This window comes from Grammomys surdaster, unplaced genomic scaffold (genome assembly GCF_004785775.1).
Source record: "Grammomys surdaster isolate TR1022 unplaced genomic scaffold, NIH_TR_1.0 211, whole genome shotgun sequence".
Lineage (NCBI taxonomy): Eukaryota > Metazoa > Chordata > Mammalia > Rodentia > Muridae > Grammomys > Grammomys surdaster.
Genome location: NW_021604656.1, coordinates 8596999 through 8612449, shown reverse-complemented (window position 1 = coordinate 8612449; position 15451 = coordinate 8596999). Strand labels below are relative to the sequence as shown.

Below are 15451 nucleotides of genomic sequence, written 5' to 3'. Positions count from 1 at the left end.
CTCTCTCTCTCTCTCTCTCTCTCTCTCTCTCTCTCTCTCTCTCGTATAGGTTTTCACCATTTTGCTTTTGTATTAAAACTGTGTTCATCGAGGGAAGATGAAATTGGAAAAGTGGGATAGAGGACTAAACTACATCATGTAACTTACCCGTGTCCTTGCTTTTATGCATCTTCCATTTATAATATAGGAAAATATATTCATGTACTGGATGTTTTGAAGTTTTTTCCTCCCCAGAAAAACCAGAAACATTCTTCATTGGCTGCTCTGTAGTTTTTCACCAGAAACATTCTCCATTGGCTGCTCCATTGCTGTTTTTCACCCCATAGTTCATACACTGGTGATGGTTTTTTTTTCCCCCTAGGTTAACACTGACTTACTCCTGCTAGTGATTCTCTGAGTTGGTTAAGCTCAGCTGAGTGATTCTTCTCCATGCAGTATTAGCCAGGGCTGTGGTCCTGAGGAATTTAATTTGAGAGGCAGAGGCTTCAAGATAGCTCATTGACTGTTAACAGTTTTTAAAATTGTTGCCTTGCTGATTTCTTGCAGGGACAGGATTTTATTACTAGTCAAATATTTGATTTGTCTGGTTTTCCTGACAGCGGAACTGGGATCTGGTGTTTACTGTCTCCGCCTCCTGATGCTGGTATTAAGACAGCAGGTTACTACGCTACTCCTTAACCCCTCCCCCCCCACACACATATCACTTTTGCAGGTCCTGCAGAGACAGGGCTGCTCTGGGTTCATTCTGATAAACCCATTAGCTTTGTCTGCACGTGTGCAGTGTCTGATCAGGACAGAGACGGGCCTTAGACTACACAGCTGCTTTAAACAGCCATGTCTTTTTTTTTTTTTTTTTTTGTCTCTTTCTCAAGAAGTGAACAGAAAGCTTGCACACGCAGGACAGATAGTCTAGCTAGGGGTGGGAGGACCAGCTGTTCTGAATAGAGGGGCGGTGGTGATAACTCTTGAGAAAGCCAGGCTGCCATGAAAGAGCTAGACAAATGGACCAAACCTCAACTCCCAAATGGCAGGGAAATAGAAAAATTTCCCAAAGATAAATGGATCACTTTCTCTGGTGGCTATCCAGATTCCATGCTGACCCCGCCCGAAGGGAGCTAACAGGAACAGGTGTGGCCTCCAGGCTTCCTTAACATCTCTGGATTCCACGTCTGCTTGTCGTGGCCAGAGTTCTGGAATCTCATGGGTTTGCCTTGATTCAGAAAATTTGCATTTTCAACAGTTGTAATGCTGGCTCAGTGTTGACACTGAAGAACTGCTATCGTGGGTCGAGAGAAATGGCTCAGTGGTTAAGAGTACTTGTTGCTTTTGCAGAGGTTTGGTTCCCAGCACTGCATGTTGGCTTACAACCACCTTTAACTCTAGTTCCAGGGGATCTGATGCCCTCTGACCTGTGAAGGCACCAGTCATGCGCAAAGATCACATGGGTTTGGGTTTTTTTTTTCTTTTCCTTTTCTAAATAGCACAGGCTCCTAGGAGGACTCAGCATTAGCACCTTGAGTGTTGTGAGCAGCACAGGCTCCTAGGAGGACTCAGCATTAGCACCATGGGTGTTGTGAGCAGCACAGGCTCCTTGGAGGACTCAGCATTAGTACCATGGGTGTTGTGAGCAGCACAGGCTCCTAGGAGGACTCAGCATTAGCACCGTGGGTGTTGTGAGCAGCACAGGCTCCTTGGAGGACTCAGCATTAGCACCATGGGTTTTGTGAGCAGCACAGGCTGTTTGCAGATACTAAGCCAGCCATTCCCGATAGGGATGGAACCATCCCTAGAAGGGTGTGTCCACCAGGGCTCCTGGCCTGAAGGGACTAGTGTGTCAGTAAAGGTCAGTACTGTGTTTACTAAAACTTTCTTATGGGTTTTAGTGGGGGCTGTTTTGTTTTGTGAAAGAGACTCCTGGGTAGCCTAGGCTAGCCTACAATTCACAATCCTGCCTCATCTCCCTGGGAGCTGGGGCAACAGGCATGCCCACCATGTCCAGTTGTGTAGTCTTTTTTTTTTTTAGTATTTCTAGAAACTATAAACACCCAGAATAGGGGGAAGCACGGTGTTTACAGTTGGGGGACGAGGAAGTGAGAGGAAGGTAGCCTCTGTATTTCCTGGTGTGTTTATAAAGGAAGTTAACCAGACTTTGTGGACTTAACCTCAAGTCTCCGTTAGAGGAAGTTTGTGACTGCGTTAAAGATCGTTAATGTTTAAACCCCTCAATGGTCCTATCAGAGGTGTCAGATTTAAGTGTTCATTTCCGTCTTGTAGCTGGAAAGCAGTTATGGAAGATAGCCATATCAGAAAAACTGTGTTTACAAAAAAGGGCAGCCATGGGCTGTGGGCTGCGGGCCGCAGTTTACTGATCTCTGACTCAGGGACAGCTTGAGACCAGGCATGATGTTTTTAAACTCAAATCAAGGTGATGCCCATGACCTTCACAGACCTGGGTGCTGTGCAGGGTTGCTCATCTTAGTGGCTTTTGAACTAGCTGCTGGCTTGTAGGCTAGGTTTGGGTGGAGCCTGTCCTATGGGTAGGACAGAGGTGTGACTGAGAATTATTTGGCGACTGTGCCCTAGGCAGCCTGAAAGGAAAGGTTTTATTTGACTTACAGGTCACAGTTCATCATTGAAGGAAGCCAAAGCAGGAACTGAAGCAGAGACCATATCTGGACACTGCTGACTGGTTTGCTTACCACGGCTTTCGCAGTTTGTTTTTTGATATAAGCCAGGACCATTTGCCTAAAGCTGGTATGGCCCCCAGTGAGCTGAGCTGAGACTGAGGCTGAGGCTGAGGCTGGGCTGAGCTGGGCTGAGCTGGGCTGAGCTGGGCTGAGCTGGGCTGAGTTGGGCTGAGCTGGGCTGAGGCTGAGGCTGAGGCTGAGGCTGGGCTGAGGCTGAGGCTGGGCTGAGGCTGAGGCTGAGGCTGAGGCTGAGGCTGGGCTGAGGCTGAGGCTGGGCTGAGGCTGAGGCTGGGCTGGGCTGGGGTCCCACATCAATCATTAGTCAGGAAAATGTACCACAGCCTCGCACAGGCCAATCTGAAGGAAGATTGCTCTTAATTGGTTCTTCTTCTCAGATGCCCAGAGCTTGTGTCTAGCTGACCAAAAAACTGTCCAGGCAGCATGGCCGCCCAGATTCTTCCCGTCTGATTGCTCACATGTATTTGGCTACATGATGAAAAATTCTGGGCAAAAGGAAAAAAAACATTTTTTTTTGGAGTTTTTTGGAGACAAGGTTTCTCTGTGTAAACTTGGCTGCCCTGGAGACCAGGTTCTGTAGACTAGGCTGGCCTTGAACTCCCAGAGATCCACCTGCCTCTGCCTCCTGAGGGCTGCGTTATAAAAACATGTATCACCACTGCCTGGCCTAAAAAAGGAAACTTTTTAGAAAGTGCCAATGGATTTGATAGGTCATCTACTGTCATATTCTCTTCCCCTCCTCCTCCCCCTCCTCTTCCTCCTCTTCCTTTCCCTCTTCCCCCCTCCCCGCCCTCCCTCTTTCCCTCTGTCCCTCTCTTTCTGTCTCACACCTGGCTAGGTGTGGTGTCATACACCTTTAATACTACTACTTGGGAAACAAGGGCAGGTGGATCTCTCTGAGTTTGAGGCCAGCCTGGTCTATGGATCAAGTTCCAGGACAGCCAGCACTGCATAGAGAGACCCTGTCCAAGCAACAAAAATAAGCAAACCAAACAAAAGCGACACTAACAAAAGTTACCATGGAAGATCTCTATTTACCACCTACTGGGTGCTGAGCCCCTAACCCAGGACCTTGCTTGTGCTAAACCCAGGCTACCATTGGGCTACACCCTCAGAAGCCTATTTTCTAAACAAGGAAAAAAAAAATTAGGGCATAGCGTAGTGGACACTGATGTCTGTAATCTTAGCACGGGGGAGGCTACAGCAGGGGGATGATGGAGGATTCGAAGCCAGCTTGAGCTACAGAGTGCCACCCTGTCTTAAAAACAATTATCTTTTAAGCAAGTATTGACTTTAACCCAGCTGGTTAACGTTTTAAAACACAGTAAAGTTGATAGTTGAAAATCCATAGCGTTTTTCATGGCTTTTCAGTTTTGTGGAGACTTTTAGCCAGTTGTAGGGGCTGGGATTGGAGGCTTGAGAGCTTGAGGCTAGCCTGGTCTACATAGTAGACCCATTCCTTGAGGCCAGCCTGGTCTACACAGTAGACCCATTCTCCCACTCCCATCACCAAAGTCAGACTTTTAACACTAACGGCTCTTGCATTTACCACAGGAGAGCCTGGAGTGGACAGGTTTGCAGGGTTTAAATGGTTTATATCCTATAAAGTCTGCAGTGGGGGAAGAGAAGCGAGACATCCAGGCTGCAGTCCTCATCCACCTTGGCCACTTCTCTCCACTTCTGTCCCTCAGTCACCCAACTGTGTGGCCTTGCCAGCCCACGTTGGCTCTCCCGAGTAGCCGTTTTCCTACCTGGAGTCCTTGCTCCCATCAGCAGGCTGGATGTCCCCGGCTTTGCAGTTTGCAAGTGGTCACTCTCTGGACCACACTGGGGAGTTCCTGTTTCTGAGGTCACACTCACAAGCCATACTCTAGTGATGTCTGTCATCTCTGCCTCAGCAGACAGTGGACTCAGAACAGCCAGCAGACCACTGCAGTAGAAAAGACCTGCAGTCTGTCACCGACCCGTCCCTTGGGATGAGTTGCTTTTCTATCGCTGTAACCAAAGCTCTGGATGGAATCGCTTTAAGGAAGGGCTTATTTTTGACTCCTGGTTTCATAGGATTTTTTTTCAGGCTCTTGTGGTTCCTATTCCATCTTAGCCTGACTGACATCTGCCTCCCATCACTCTCTGCCCCCTGCTGGGGCAATGACACAGCTTGTGATGTACACAGAGCAGATCACACTCACTTCCAGCATGGCGTTCTTGCTCTGCTTCCAAAGGCTGTGCTGGGATGTGAAGGCAGACGGCCTAGGCCTCCCTTTCCTGGGACCAACCTAGTGCTCTCTGGAAACCTTGAAAAGATGTTGGATTTTTTTGATATGGAAACAAGGTTTACTATTCCTGTTTGTAAGCATGAACAATCTCAAATTATACCGGAGATGGGAATGCCAGGCTATGCCCACGACACAGAGAGCAGTCGGTGTGAAGAGATGGTTCCATGCTGAGGACTCGGGGTTATTGCGGGTTATTGCGTCTGGGTCTCCATGTGGCGGCAACCCATAAGCCCCATCCCCGAGTGCTGGCTCACCAGTCAGGCACCGAGACCTTTGGCTTTGGGCGCTGGTATATCCTCTTCGTGAATGGTTCTGTGCACGTGCGTGTATGTGTGTGTGCGTGTGTGTGTGTGTGTGTGTGTGTGTGTGTGTGTGTCAGAGCTTATATGGTTGCCTTCCTGTAGGTACTGAAGATGTTTGTGGTCTGCTTTGGGGGATGCCAGCCTTAGTGTGGAAACTCGTGTGTTTTTATTTGGCAGAACCTCCTCAGCCCTGGTTCTAAGATGATAGGATTGGGGAATGGGCGTCGCAGCATGAAGTCTCCGCCCCTTATCCTGGCTGCCCTGGTGGCCTGTGTCATTGTGCTTGGCTTCAACTACTGGATCGCTAGCTCCAGAAGCGTGGAACTCCAGGTATTTCACTTATTTCGAGCGTATGGACACCACTGAATGTTTAAAGTAGCTTGGGGGACAGTGCCACAGGTTCCCGGTTTATTGTCAGCCAATACTGTTGGTTCTAACAGCATGTGTTAATGGCATTTTAGTTCTCCACACCAACCCCGCACCCCCAGGCGAATAATCCCTCCAGCCAAATACTGCATACTCTGTGACTACTGAGTTGCAGGTCATACCTCACTCTGCTTCCCCGTTGAGTGTTTAGGCCGGATTGGAACGTTGGCCGGTGCCGGGCAGTGGTGGCGCATGCCTTTAATCCCAGCACTTGGGAGGCAGAGACAGGCGGATTTCTGAGTTCGAGGCTAGCCTGGTCTACAGAGTGAGTTCCAGGACAGCCCGGGCTACACAGAGAAACCCTGTCTCGAAAAACCAAAAAAAAAAAAAAAAAAAGGAACGTTGGCCGGTAGAAGTGATTCGGACACTGCCCATTCCTGTCTGTCAGTCCTCTGGAGAAACCAAGCGCCACGTGGGTGGTAATTTTAGGTTACCCACATATTGCGGCCAATCATAAATGAGGCCATGCCATATCCTGGTTGGGTTTGTTGTTGTTGCTTGTTTTGGTTTTGGTTTAAAGAGTCAGCCAAAGAGGGGACTGTTGAGAACATGCCATGGGGCATTTGTTAGTGTCTGATGTGAGCCTATCCCAGTGTGGGGTGGTGCAGATACTGACAGGACAGAGCATGCCACCCCTGAGCAGTTATATAGAGCAAGCCAGCAGGAGCAAATCAGTAAGCAGTGTTCCTCCATGGTCTCTGCTTCAGTTCCTGTCTCCAGGCTCCTGCCAGTTTGAGTTTCGCCTTAGCTTCCCTCAAAGATGAGCTGTGACCAGGATGGTCTAGTGGGGCTAGCCAAATCAACCCTTTCCTCCCCAGGTTGCTTTTGGTCGTGGTGTTTATCATAACAATGGGAACCCTATCTAAGTCATGAAACCATGGCAGTCTGTCATTGTAGATGTGGGCCCCTCTGAGGCCTCCTGACCCCTACCTAGGTCATGATTGTTGTCTTTGATCTGATCTGCCTGACCTCTCCCAGTGGAGAACATGCTCACCCTTCCCCTTGTTGGCTAGGTCATTGGCTGCCTCTGGCAAGTGTCCAGTGCAATTATTTTAGCAAGCCCCCCCGCCCCCAGCCCCCTTCTGTTCTCCACTGGCCTGTAAGCTTTGGTCCCATGATGCCTTGGTTGAGGGAGCAGACAGTGTCTCAGCTTGGATCTTCACGGCTGTGGGTTTCTTCTAGACACGCATCGTCGAGCTGGAAGGCCGAGTCCGCAGGGCAGCCGCAGAGAGAGGTGCCGTAGAGCTGAAGAAGAATGAGTTCCAGGGCGAGCTCCAGAAGCAACGAGAACAACTGGACAGGATCCAATCCAGTCACAGCTTCCAACTGGAGAACGTCAACAAGTTACACCAGGATGAGAAGGCAAGGCCTGCTGTCTCCCCGCTGCTCTGTCCCAAGTGACACCTCCTACCTATCTGTATTCTTTATGTCATTGCATGGTGGTGTGAGCATGCTAGTACAGTGGTTTAGTCGTCGGTCTGTCCTCTGCAGTGGAGTAACAACTAGCCGTGTGAGGCTGTTGAATGCTTGAACAGTGGCTCAATTTAATTTAATTCTAACTAATTGAAATTAAGTTGTCAGATACGTTCAATGACTGCAGTATTCTCTAGCATGTCTTGGTAGAGAAGTTGTCTTGGGATGAAGTTTTGGGAGTTGTGTTCCAGGGTCAAGCAGACCCCTGGGTGGGTCCCAGGAGGTGCTTGCTTTCCATCCTTTTTCTGTGAGGGTCATGTGTATGGCTGGGCACCCCATCTGATATCTGAGGTGTGCCACATTCTGAAACTTTTTAAGCACCTGACTCTCACAGTTGTGAATTTAGATGCCGTATCTTTCGGTGAGGAACGAATGAGTAAAGATCATGTAAATATGCTAACATCTGGAAAGCCTTCATCCTGAAGTACTAGTGACCCCAAGCCTTTCCCCAGAGGAATAGGCAATGAAAGGTGAGACGCCCTCGGCCAGCGCCAGCTCTCCTGAGTGTCACAGCTTGCTGTTCAGCTGCTGGGTTATCAGTCAGTCCATCAGATCCTCTGCTGTTTATGCCCATGTGGGGTCCCCTGAGAGCTCATGGGGAAAATGTAAAGCGATACATGCATTGTCCCAGACTCTTTGGGCATCATGGCTCAAAGACTAATTTCTAGAAGGTTGTCCACACATTCCTGTGTCCCCACATTTTGTCTAGATTCTCAAGTCACTGTGTCACTGTCACCCGCTGACCCAGAGGCTGCAGTGTGAGATAAAGTGTGTATGGCATTGTAGCTAAGAAGGCGACAACCAGACTTCCTCTTGGCATTTTGACTTTTCCTAACTGAGTGGAGGAGTGTGGGGGGTTGGAGGGATTTGTTCATTTGTTTGTTTTTCAAGGCAGGGTTTCTCTGTGTAGTCCTAGCTGTCCTGGAACTAGTTTAGTAGACCAGGCTGTCCTCAAACTCACCACTTCCCAGCCCCGAGTGAATGATTTAAAAGTCAAAGCCAGTATGATTAGAGATAAGAATCCTTTAAATGAGTTGGCAAAAATGTTGAACTAAACTATTTTTTAAAGATTTTCATATTTTATTTTCTGTGTATGAGTGTTTTTCCTGCACGTAAGTGCTCTAGGTATGTGCCTGGTATCCCCAGACGCTAAAAGAGGGCACTGGATGCCCGGGAGTTGGAGTTACAGATGGTTGTGAGCTGCCATGTGTGTGTTGGAAACTGAACTCAGGTCCCCTGTAGGAGCAGCCATTGATCTTAATTGTTGAGTCCTGCACTAAACTGTATTTATTCACACTTCCTGGGATTGGTGGAAGCTGTGCCAGCTTAGAACCCTGCTGTTCACCTTATGCCTTTCACCCAGATTGCTGCCCTACCCAGAATTTGAATAAAGTTGGGTCTTGGGGTCCTTAGCACTGAAACCAGCTTGCTCAGGATTCTGTGACATGGTCAGGGCACTGAGCAGATACGAGGCACCACTTGAGAAGCTCCTTATCTGGAGGACCCAACAGTAATCTCACACGTGTGGGCCCCACTCAAATGTTAGATATACATTTAGACAGGGTCTTTGTATCTCAGGCCACCTGGGAACTCTGTGTCCTACTGCCTCTGCTTCCCAAATGGTGGGATTACAGGTTGTTAATCTCCCCGGGCAGGAATGAGACTACTACCATAATTTTAAAGCCAAAATCGAACCAAGCTTTATTAAATACTGACCAGGACAATAGATACCAGCCAGGTCCATGCCTCAGATTCCCAGAGAATGGCTGCAAATCACATTAGTCTAGTGCTTATGAAGGCGAACTCCACAAAGCTAAGTATTCCTGGACTTCTTCCAACCGAGGGTGAGCATACATCCTGATGCACCTCCGGCCTCCATGTGATCAAGCACATCCTATGCAGTTGGAGCAACCAACCTTGTTTACAGAAGTGAGAACGTGTGGCTTGTTATGTGAACAGCATCCCCCCGGCATTGAAGGAATTATCTGTCCTAGGGCAAGTGGGGCTTCAGGTTAGAGGCATTTTTTGTTTTATAAATCTCTCAAGCACAGTAATTAAAACTGAAAACATAACTTCAGCACTCACAAGGTGTGCACAAAGACCGTGCCTGGCACCCAGATACTATATATAAAGATAGGTTGTGCCTTCTCTGCCTCCTGTCTTTCCCCCCTGCCTCTGTGGTGGTGCTGGGAGCTTGAACATCATGCCTTCCAGTTTCTATTGCTGAACTTTCGCACATCCAAAAGCAGTATAGGTGTACGTTCATGTTTCAGGTGTTTGCTCCGGCCTCCATCCCCCTTCTTGTGGTCAGTGTTCCTTTGAGTTCCTTGCTGAGGGTACATCTAGTTCACTCCCTGAAACGGCCACACCTTCCTTAAACTGATGTTTGATCAGGCACTCCTCACTAAGGTGACCTTCCTTGTTCTCAGTTTCCCTCTGTTGACAGACGGCTGTAGTGGGCCTCTCCGCCTTTCTCCCTGGGCTCTTGGAGTTTCTGATCCTTGTGGAGTTTTCCCAAGTACAGTCTAGATCCCTTATCAGTGACGGGAATTTATTATGTTCTGCCCACATCCAGAAAATGAAAAGTAATTGAGTTTTATTATAGGTGTTACATTTGTTTTATCAGTCCATTGTTTCAGTTTTTTTTTTTTTTTTAAAATGGGTATATATGTAAGTGTTTGCACTGACTCCCAAGGTAAACTCTATCCTTGTAAATTAGGGCTAAAGGAGCCCGGAAGATCCAGGGAGAAATCCAGATGTTCACTGGCTGGATTAAATAGGAAACCTGTTTTTTCTAAGCTTTCTTTTGTTCTGTCTGTCTGAGTGTCTTGCCCGCATGTACCTGTGTGTACCTCTTCTGTGTCTGGTGCCCATAGAGGTTACAGAAGTTGTCAGGTCCCCTGGAATGGCAGTTCAGATGGCTGTGAGCCACCTTGTGCACGCTGGGAGTAGAACTCCAGGTCTTACCTGAGAGCACTGACTGCTCTTAACCACACGGCCCCATCTCCAGCCCCATGAAATCTAATTTTACGAGCTGACGTCCCCTGGACGTCACATCAGTTGGCCCTTAGTTTCTGCAAATATTTTGCTCTCCTCACTGTTTCCTGTCTACGTAGAACTGTTTAGTTCCCTTAGTCGTGCCTGGCCATTTAGGGTCTTATATGATGTTAGCTGACACTTAAGAGGAAGCTGAGAGGTTTGGTTAGCGGTTGAATGGAAGCCCATGACCCCGTGTTCTAGGTAACTTCTGTTCAGTTTTAAAGGAAGATGAGACTCTCGAAAACACTTGGATGGTCGTAAGTTTTAGATGCAGAAGTCTTCCCAAATGAGATGTGGAGTTACTGCAGAAGCTAGCACACGGAGTGGTGTCCGGAGTGTGGAGGGTGGGAGGGACAAATCCTAGCTGGCTGATTGGGTAGTTAGTTGGGAGAGAATCGTGTATATGATGGCTCGGTCACTGACAGCCTTGACTCATCCTTCCTCCATGGATGGTCTTTCCCACATCGCAGTCACTCACATAGACAGGTGGCCATGTTCTGAGAGCAGTTTTGGACCTTGGTCCAGGCACTGACTAACCTGGGTTCCCTGTCTTGAGAACTTGAGCCGTATTCAAGAGACTGTGATCTTTGACTAGTTCTGGTTGAGTAACCCTTCTCTGAAATGCTCAAGACTAGAAGCGTTTTCAGTCTTGAATGTTTAAATTACATATATGTATATTTGCAGAGGCGCCCTAAACCAAAACCCTCCAATCTCAAGAGTTTATTGAGGGTGAGAGTTTTGCATTTGGCTTGATGGCGCAAGCCTGCCTATTGTCCTGGCACCTGAGGAGCTGCTTGGCATGGAAGTAACTTCAGGTAGAGAGACTTCAGCCGGGAGCTAGGAGTGTGTCTCAGTAGCAGAGCAATTGCTGAGCATGCTGGTCCCAGGTTCAGTGGCAAGTCTTTAGAAAGTAAATCTCACAGGACCTTTTGTTGCATAAGAATCATTCATTTTGAGGAACCATATTTAAAGAACACTGTGCTGCATGTGTAATATCACAACATTCTTGTGTCAGTTTATTTTCTTAGTTACCCAGAGTGGGTGTCCATTCTCCACAGTGGCCCCCCATCTCCACAGTGGGTCTCCATTCCCCATAGAAGGCCTCCGTCTCCCACAGAGTGCCTTCATCCCTCACAGAGCATCTCCATTCCCCATAGTGGGCCTCTATTTCCCACAGTGGGCCTCTGTTCCCCACAGAGGGCCTCTATTCTCCACAGTGAGCCTCCATCTCCCACAGAGGGCTTCCATTCCCCACAGTGAGCCACCATCTTGGTCCATTGAAACCCTTCAAGCTAACTGGGTATAAATGTTTCAAGCAGTGTCTATGCGGTCCAGGCCTTTCAGTGCATCTACAGATTCATGTCTTTGTGAAATATGGAGTTTCCCAAAGGCTCGCTTTTATTCTCAAACGTAAAAGTCTATTGTCTCAGTCTTCACAGGGACACACCTGGGATAACATCTGTATTTACTCAGAATCATCAGCAATCACAGTAATCTTAATCTCACAAGTCGGCGGGCTGGCTCACCCTTCACATCTCAGGCCCAGGCAGCAGCACAGGCACCAGCCCGTGCTGTGGCCGCCCACTCGGGGGACTGTTCAGAATTCAAAGCTCTGCATTTGATTCAGATGAATGGACACAGGTCCACCCTGGATTCTGCCCCTGCATCTCAGGTTACTTTGAAGTGGTTAAATCTCTGTAGAACATGCTTTGTGGGAGTGGTTTGTTTTTTTTATACCTCTGTAGCCTGGAGTTCCCAAAGGCCTTGCTAACAGTAGTCTGAGGGGTCGGCCATGTGTCCATTAACTGCACCCGTCACCTGAGAGCTCTCTTGATTGCAATGGCAGAACTTGTTCTTCTTTCCCATACACCTACCTGCCTGGCTTCCTTTCACTGGCCTGGTGCCAGGAACTCACATGCAGCCAAGAGGAAACCCTTAGGGCTACGTCTGCCAGATCTGCAGGAACAAATGACCACAGAGTAAGCGGCTTAAACTGAGAGAGTCCATCCTTTCCCGTCGCTCCAGGCCAGCAGCCCTCATTTGTTAGTGGAGTTTTGTTTTTCTTAAAAATGTATTTATGTGTGCGTATGTCTCTCTGTGTGAGTATAGTACATGCGGAGCAGATGCCACGGGAGTGCTTGGGGTGACCTCCTCTGTCGCTGTCCTCTGCTTATACCTCAGAGGCAGGGTCTCTCCTGTCCTGAGCTTGTGATTTGTCAGTTAGGCTGAAGATCGACCAGCTGCCTCCATCCTCCCGTCTGTCACGTCACTGCTGGGACCTGAACTTGCACAGCAGGTCCTCTCCACTGCCAGCCATCTCTCCAGCCCCACGTTTTGGAGGTAGCCTGACCTGAAACTTACTGTGTGGCCCAGGCTGGTCCTAAACTCACAGCACTCCTCCTGCCTCAGATTCCCAAGTACTAAGATTAGATGGCATAAACCATCATTCCCAACTCTGTATTTTCCTTTGACAGGTGCATATATGGATACATATAAAGCAAATTTGTCTTCATTTGTTTTTAATTCATCAGTTTACTTATCTTTAGACTTGGGATTGCAGGCAGAAGCCTGTACTCTGCTTAAAATAGGTTTCTAAAGCTTTAAGAGGCAGCGGAGCTTGGGGGGTTTTAATTATTGACAAGCCTGTAAATATTCATTTGTGTGGATCTTTGCATTGTCTCCTAAGGTTGGTTGAGTTCATTCTATTATGTTTCTGTCAGAAGGCTGATTTGTGGTCTGGTGATATCCTGGGGTCTTGGGTCAGGGGCAGGGTATTTACTGTCTGGCCCACCCAGGGGAAGAAGCTGGGAGATCCTTGGCTACTGAGTAGCACTGTTGGGACAAATGTAGACCTTCCTGCCATTTTGCTCATGTTTGCTTGCCAAACCTTACTTTGAAATAGCTTCTGTCAATGTCTGTGTCATCCTCTGCTTGGCTGGTTCCTGGCAGCTGTGCGTCTGCCTTGATGTTTATACTTTTTTGTGTGAGTTAATTTGTCTTTCGGGGCACAAAGAAAAATCCTTAGAGTGCATTTCCTTTGTGATGGAAATAAAGTTCCTGGGAAAGAAAGGACTGAATAGAAGATATGAGGGGATGGAGGAGAAGCTGCAGAGCCCGGTCCTTGCTTTGTGTGCAAGAGGAGCTCGCAGATGAACAGCTGCTGGTAGAGCTTGGGTTTGATTCCAGCCACGTGAAATCCGGCACAGTGGGGAGGTGGAAAGACTGGGCCTCTGGCTGGGTGATCCTCACTTACAGCGTCCTGGGGTACACTGAGCTGCTGTCAGCTTCCTAGTTTCTCCCTGAGTGACAGTTATTCTTGGGGTGACTGAAAGCTTGTCTGTTTGCCCCAGATAGGGAACCAGGAACAAACCCAAATAGATAACACCCATGTCCACCCCACCGTGGTGAACCAGTGAGTTTTATTGGGGTTACTTACAGGAGCAGAAAATGACCCAGGCACATTTGCTTCTGTGGGGGAACCACTCACCCACGTGAGCGCATCTTGCTGATATCAAGTCCTTAATAGGAATGACTGTGGAAAGTGGAATTGAGCCCCCAGACTTTGTATGCAGGAAGGAAGGCTGGATAAAATGTCCCTGCAGCACACACCTAGGCGAGTCCATGGCCTGCATCCTCCACCAGACAGCTGGGCATGGTCTGAGGGTTTGTCGTGAAGCATTCTGTTTTTACCTCACTTGGAAGAGCCTGGGATAGAAGTGTGTGAGACAGGATGGCAGGTCACTGGTGGCTCTCCTGAGCAGAAGGGACTGTTGCCGTGCAGGGAGGAGCCCATTCCCAAAGGGTGTGTCAGACCAGGAAGGAGTATGAGTGTGTACTCTGGGACTTGGATGGCCGGATGTGTTCTGACTTGAAGGTTAAATATTCCAGTCAGGTGGGGAGCAGGGGAGAAAAGTACCCACCCCTGTCAGGCAGCTTTTGAAGTACCTGAGGTAAAAAGCCATTGCATTGCAATTAGGTGGGAGTTAGTAGATTCTACAGAGAGAGTTGGGTGGGATTGCAGGAGGGTTCGCAGGCCTGCCCTGGAGGAGAGCAGTAGAGTGAAAGCAGGCTCCTATCCTCCATTGCAGATGCGTTTGTATGGGGAAAAGTCTATCAGGTGATTCAGATGACATCAGTCTTACTAGGTTGGAAATTCTCAGTCTGCAGATTTGATTTAGCGTCACAAACAGGTTTGTAATTTAACTCACACGAGCGAGCGACACCCCACAAAGCAATGTGACATGTGTTCTTTGCGTGTCCCCTGCACTGGGTTCTCCTCCTCCATTGAGGAAGTGTCTCTTCAGTGGCCACACTAGCCTCAGGAGAGCACCCAGACGCCTGCTCGATTGAAGACCTGAATACAATTTTGATTATGTCATGGAAGGCTTCCACATGGAAGACGGTGTCCTGCAGTGTGAAGTTAGCCATGCTGGCTAGTGGTTGAACAAGTGTGTTGTGTGTTGTTCTCTTCCTCTGGGTTGGACTGTGCCTTAGTCCTTTTTCTGTCGCTCTAAGAATGTACCTGTGGCTGGGTGTGCTGCCGCACGACGCCTTGAATCCCAACGCTCAGGAGGCAGAGGCAGGTGGATCTCTGTGAGTCTGAAACCAGCTTGATCTTCATACTGAGCTCCAGGCTGGCTTCAGTGACAGGGAGATCCTGTTTCAAGACAGACAGACAGACAGGCAGGCAGGCAGGCAGACAGACAGACAGACAGACAGACAGGAATATATTTGAGATAGACACTTTATAAAGCATGGAGGTAGATTTAACTCCCAGACCTGGAGGCCCACATTTGCTGTAGGCAGTAAGGCTCCCTCGGGTGCACATTGCCCAGTGTCGTGGATGGACTGTAACAAAGGCTTCACCCTCGAGGTTGGATGTTGTCCTCTCTGCACTCAAAATTGCTTTGGTGAGCTGTAAGTGTCTCTCATCGCCTATCCTTCGTTCATTGTTGGTTTCACTGTGTTTGTCATCAAACCTATGAGCTTGGGCATGCTGGTCACATGGGGTCTGTGTAATAAGTGAGGGTTTTATTGCTGTGAAGGGACCACGGCAACTCTTATAAAGGAAAACATTCGATTACGTCCGCCTTACAGTTTCAGAGGTTTAGTCCATTTTCGTCATGGCGGGACGCATGGCTGAGGTGCAGGCTGACACGGTTGTGGAGGAGGAGCTCAGAGTTCTGCATCCAGATCAGCAGGCAGCAGGAAATGCTTCTGAGACCTCAGA

General features: G+C 48.5%; 1 protein-coding gene across 1 annotated transcript in view; it reads left to right on the top strand.

Moving 5' to 3' along the window:
- Golm1 (golgi membrane protein 1) overlaps positions 1-15451 on the top strand; it is a 40801-nt gene that overhangs the window by 3623 nt on the left and 21727 nt on the right. The window contains exons 2-3 of the mRNA XM_028772102.1: positions 5461-5613; positions 6892-7071. Of these exons, the coding sequence (XP_028627935.1) occupies positions 5485-5613; positions 6892-7071 (309 nt within the window). The 5' untranslated portion in view covers positions 5461-5484. The remainder of the gene's footprint in view (positions 1-5460; positions 5614-6891; positions 7072-15451) is intronic.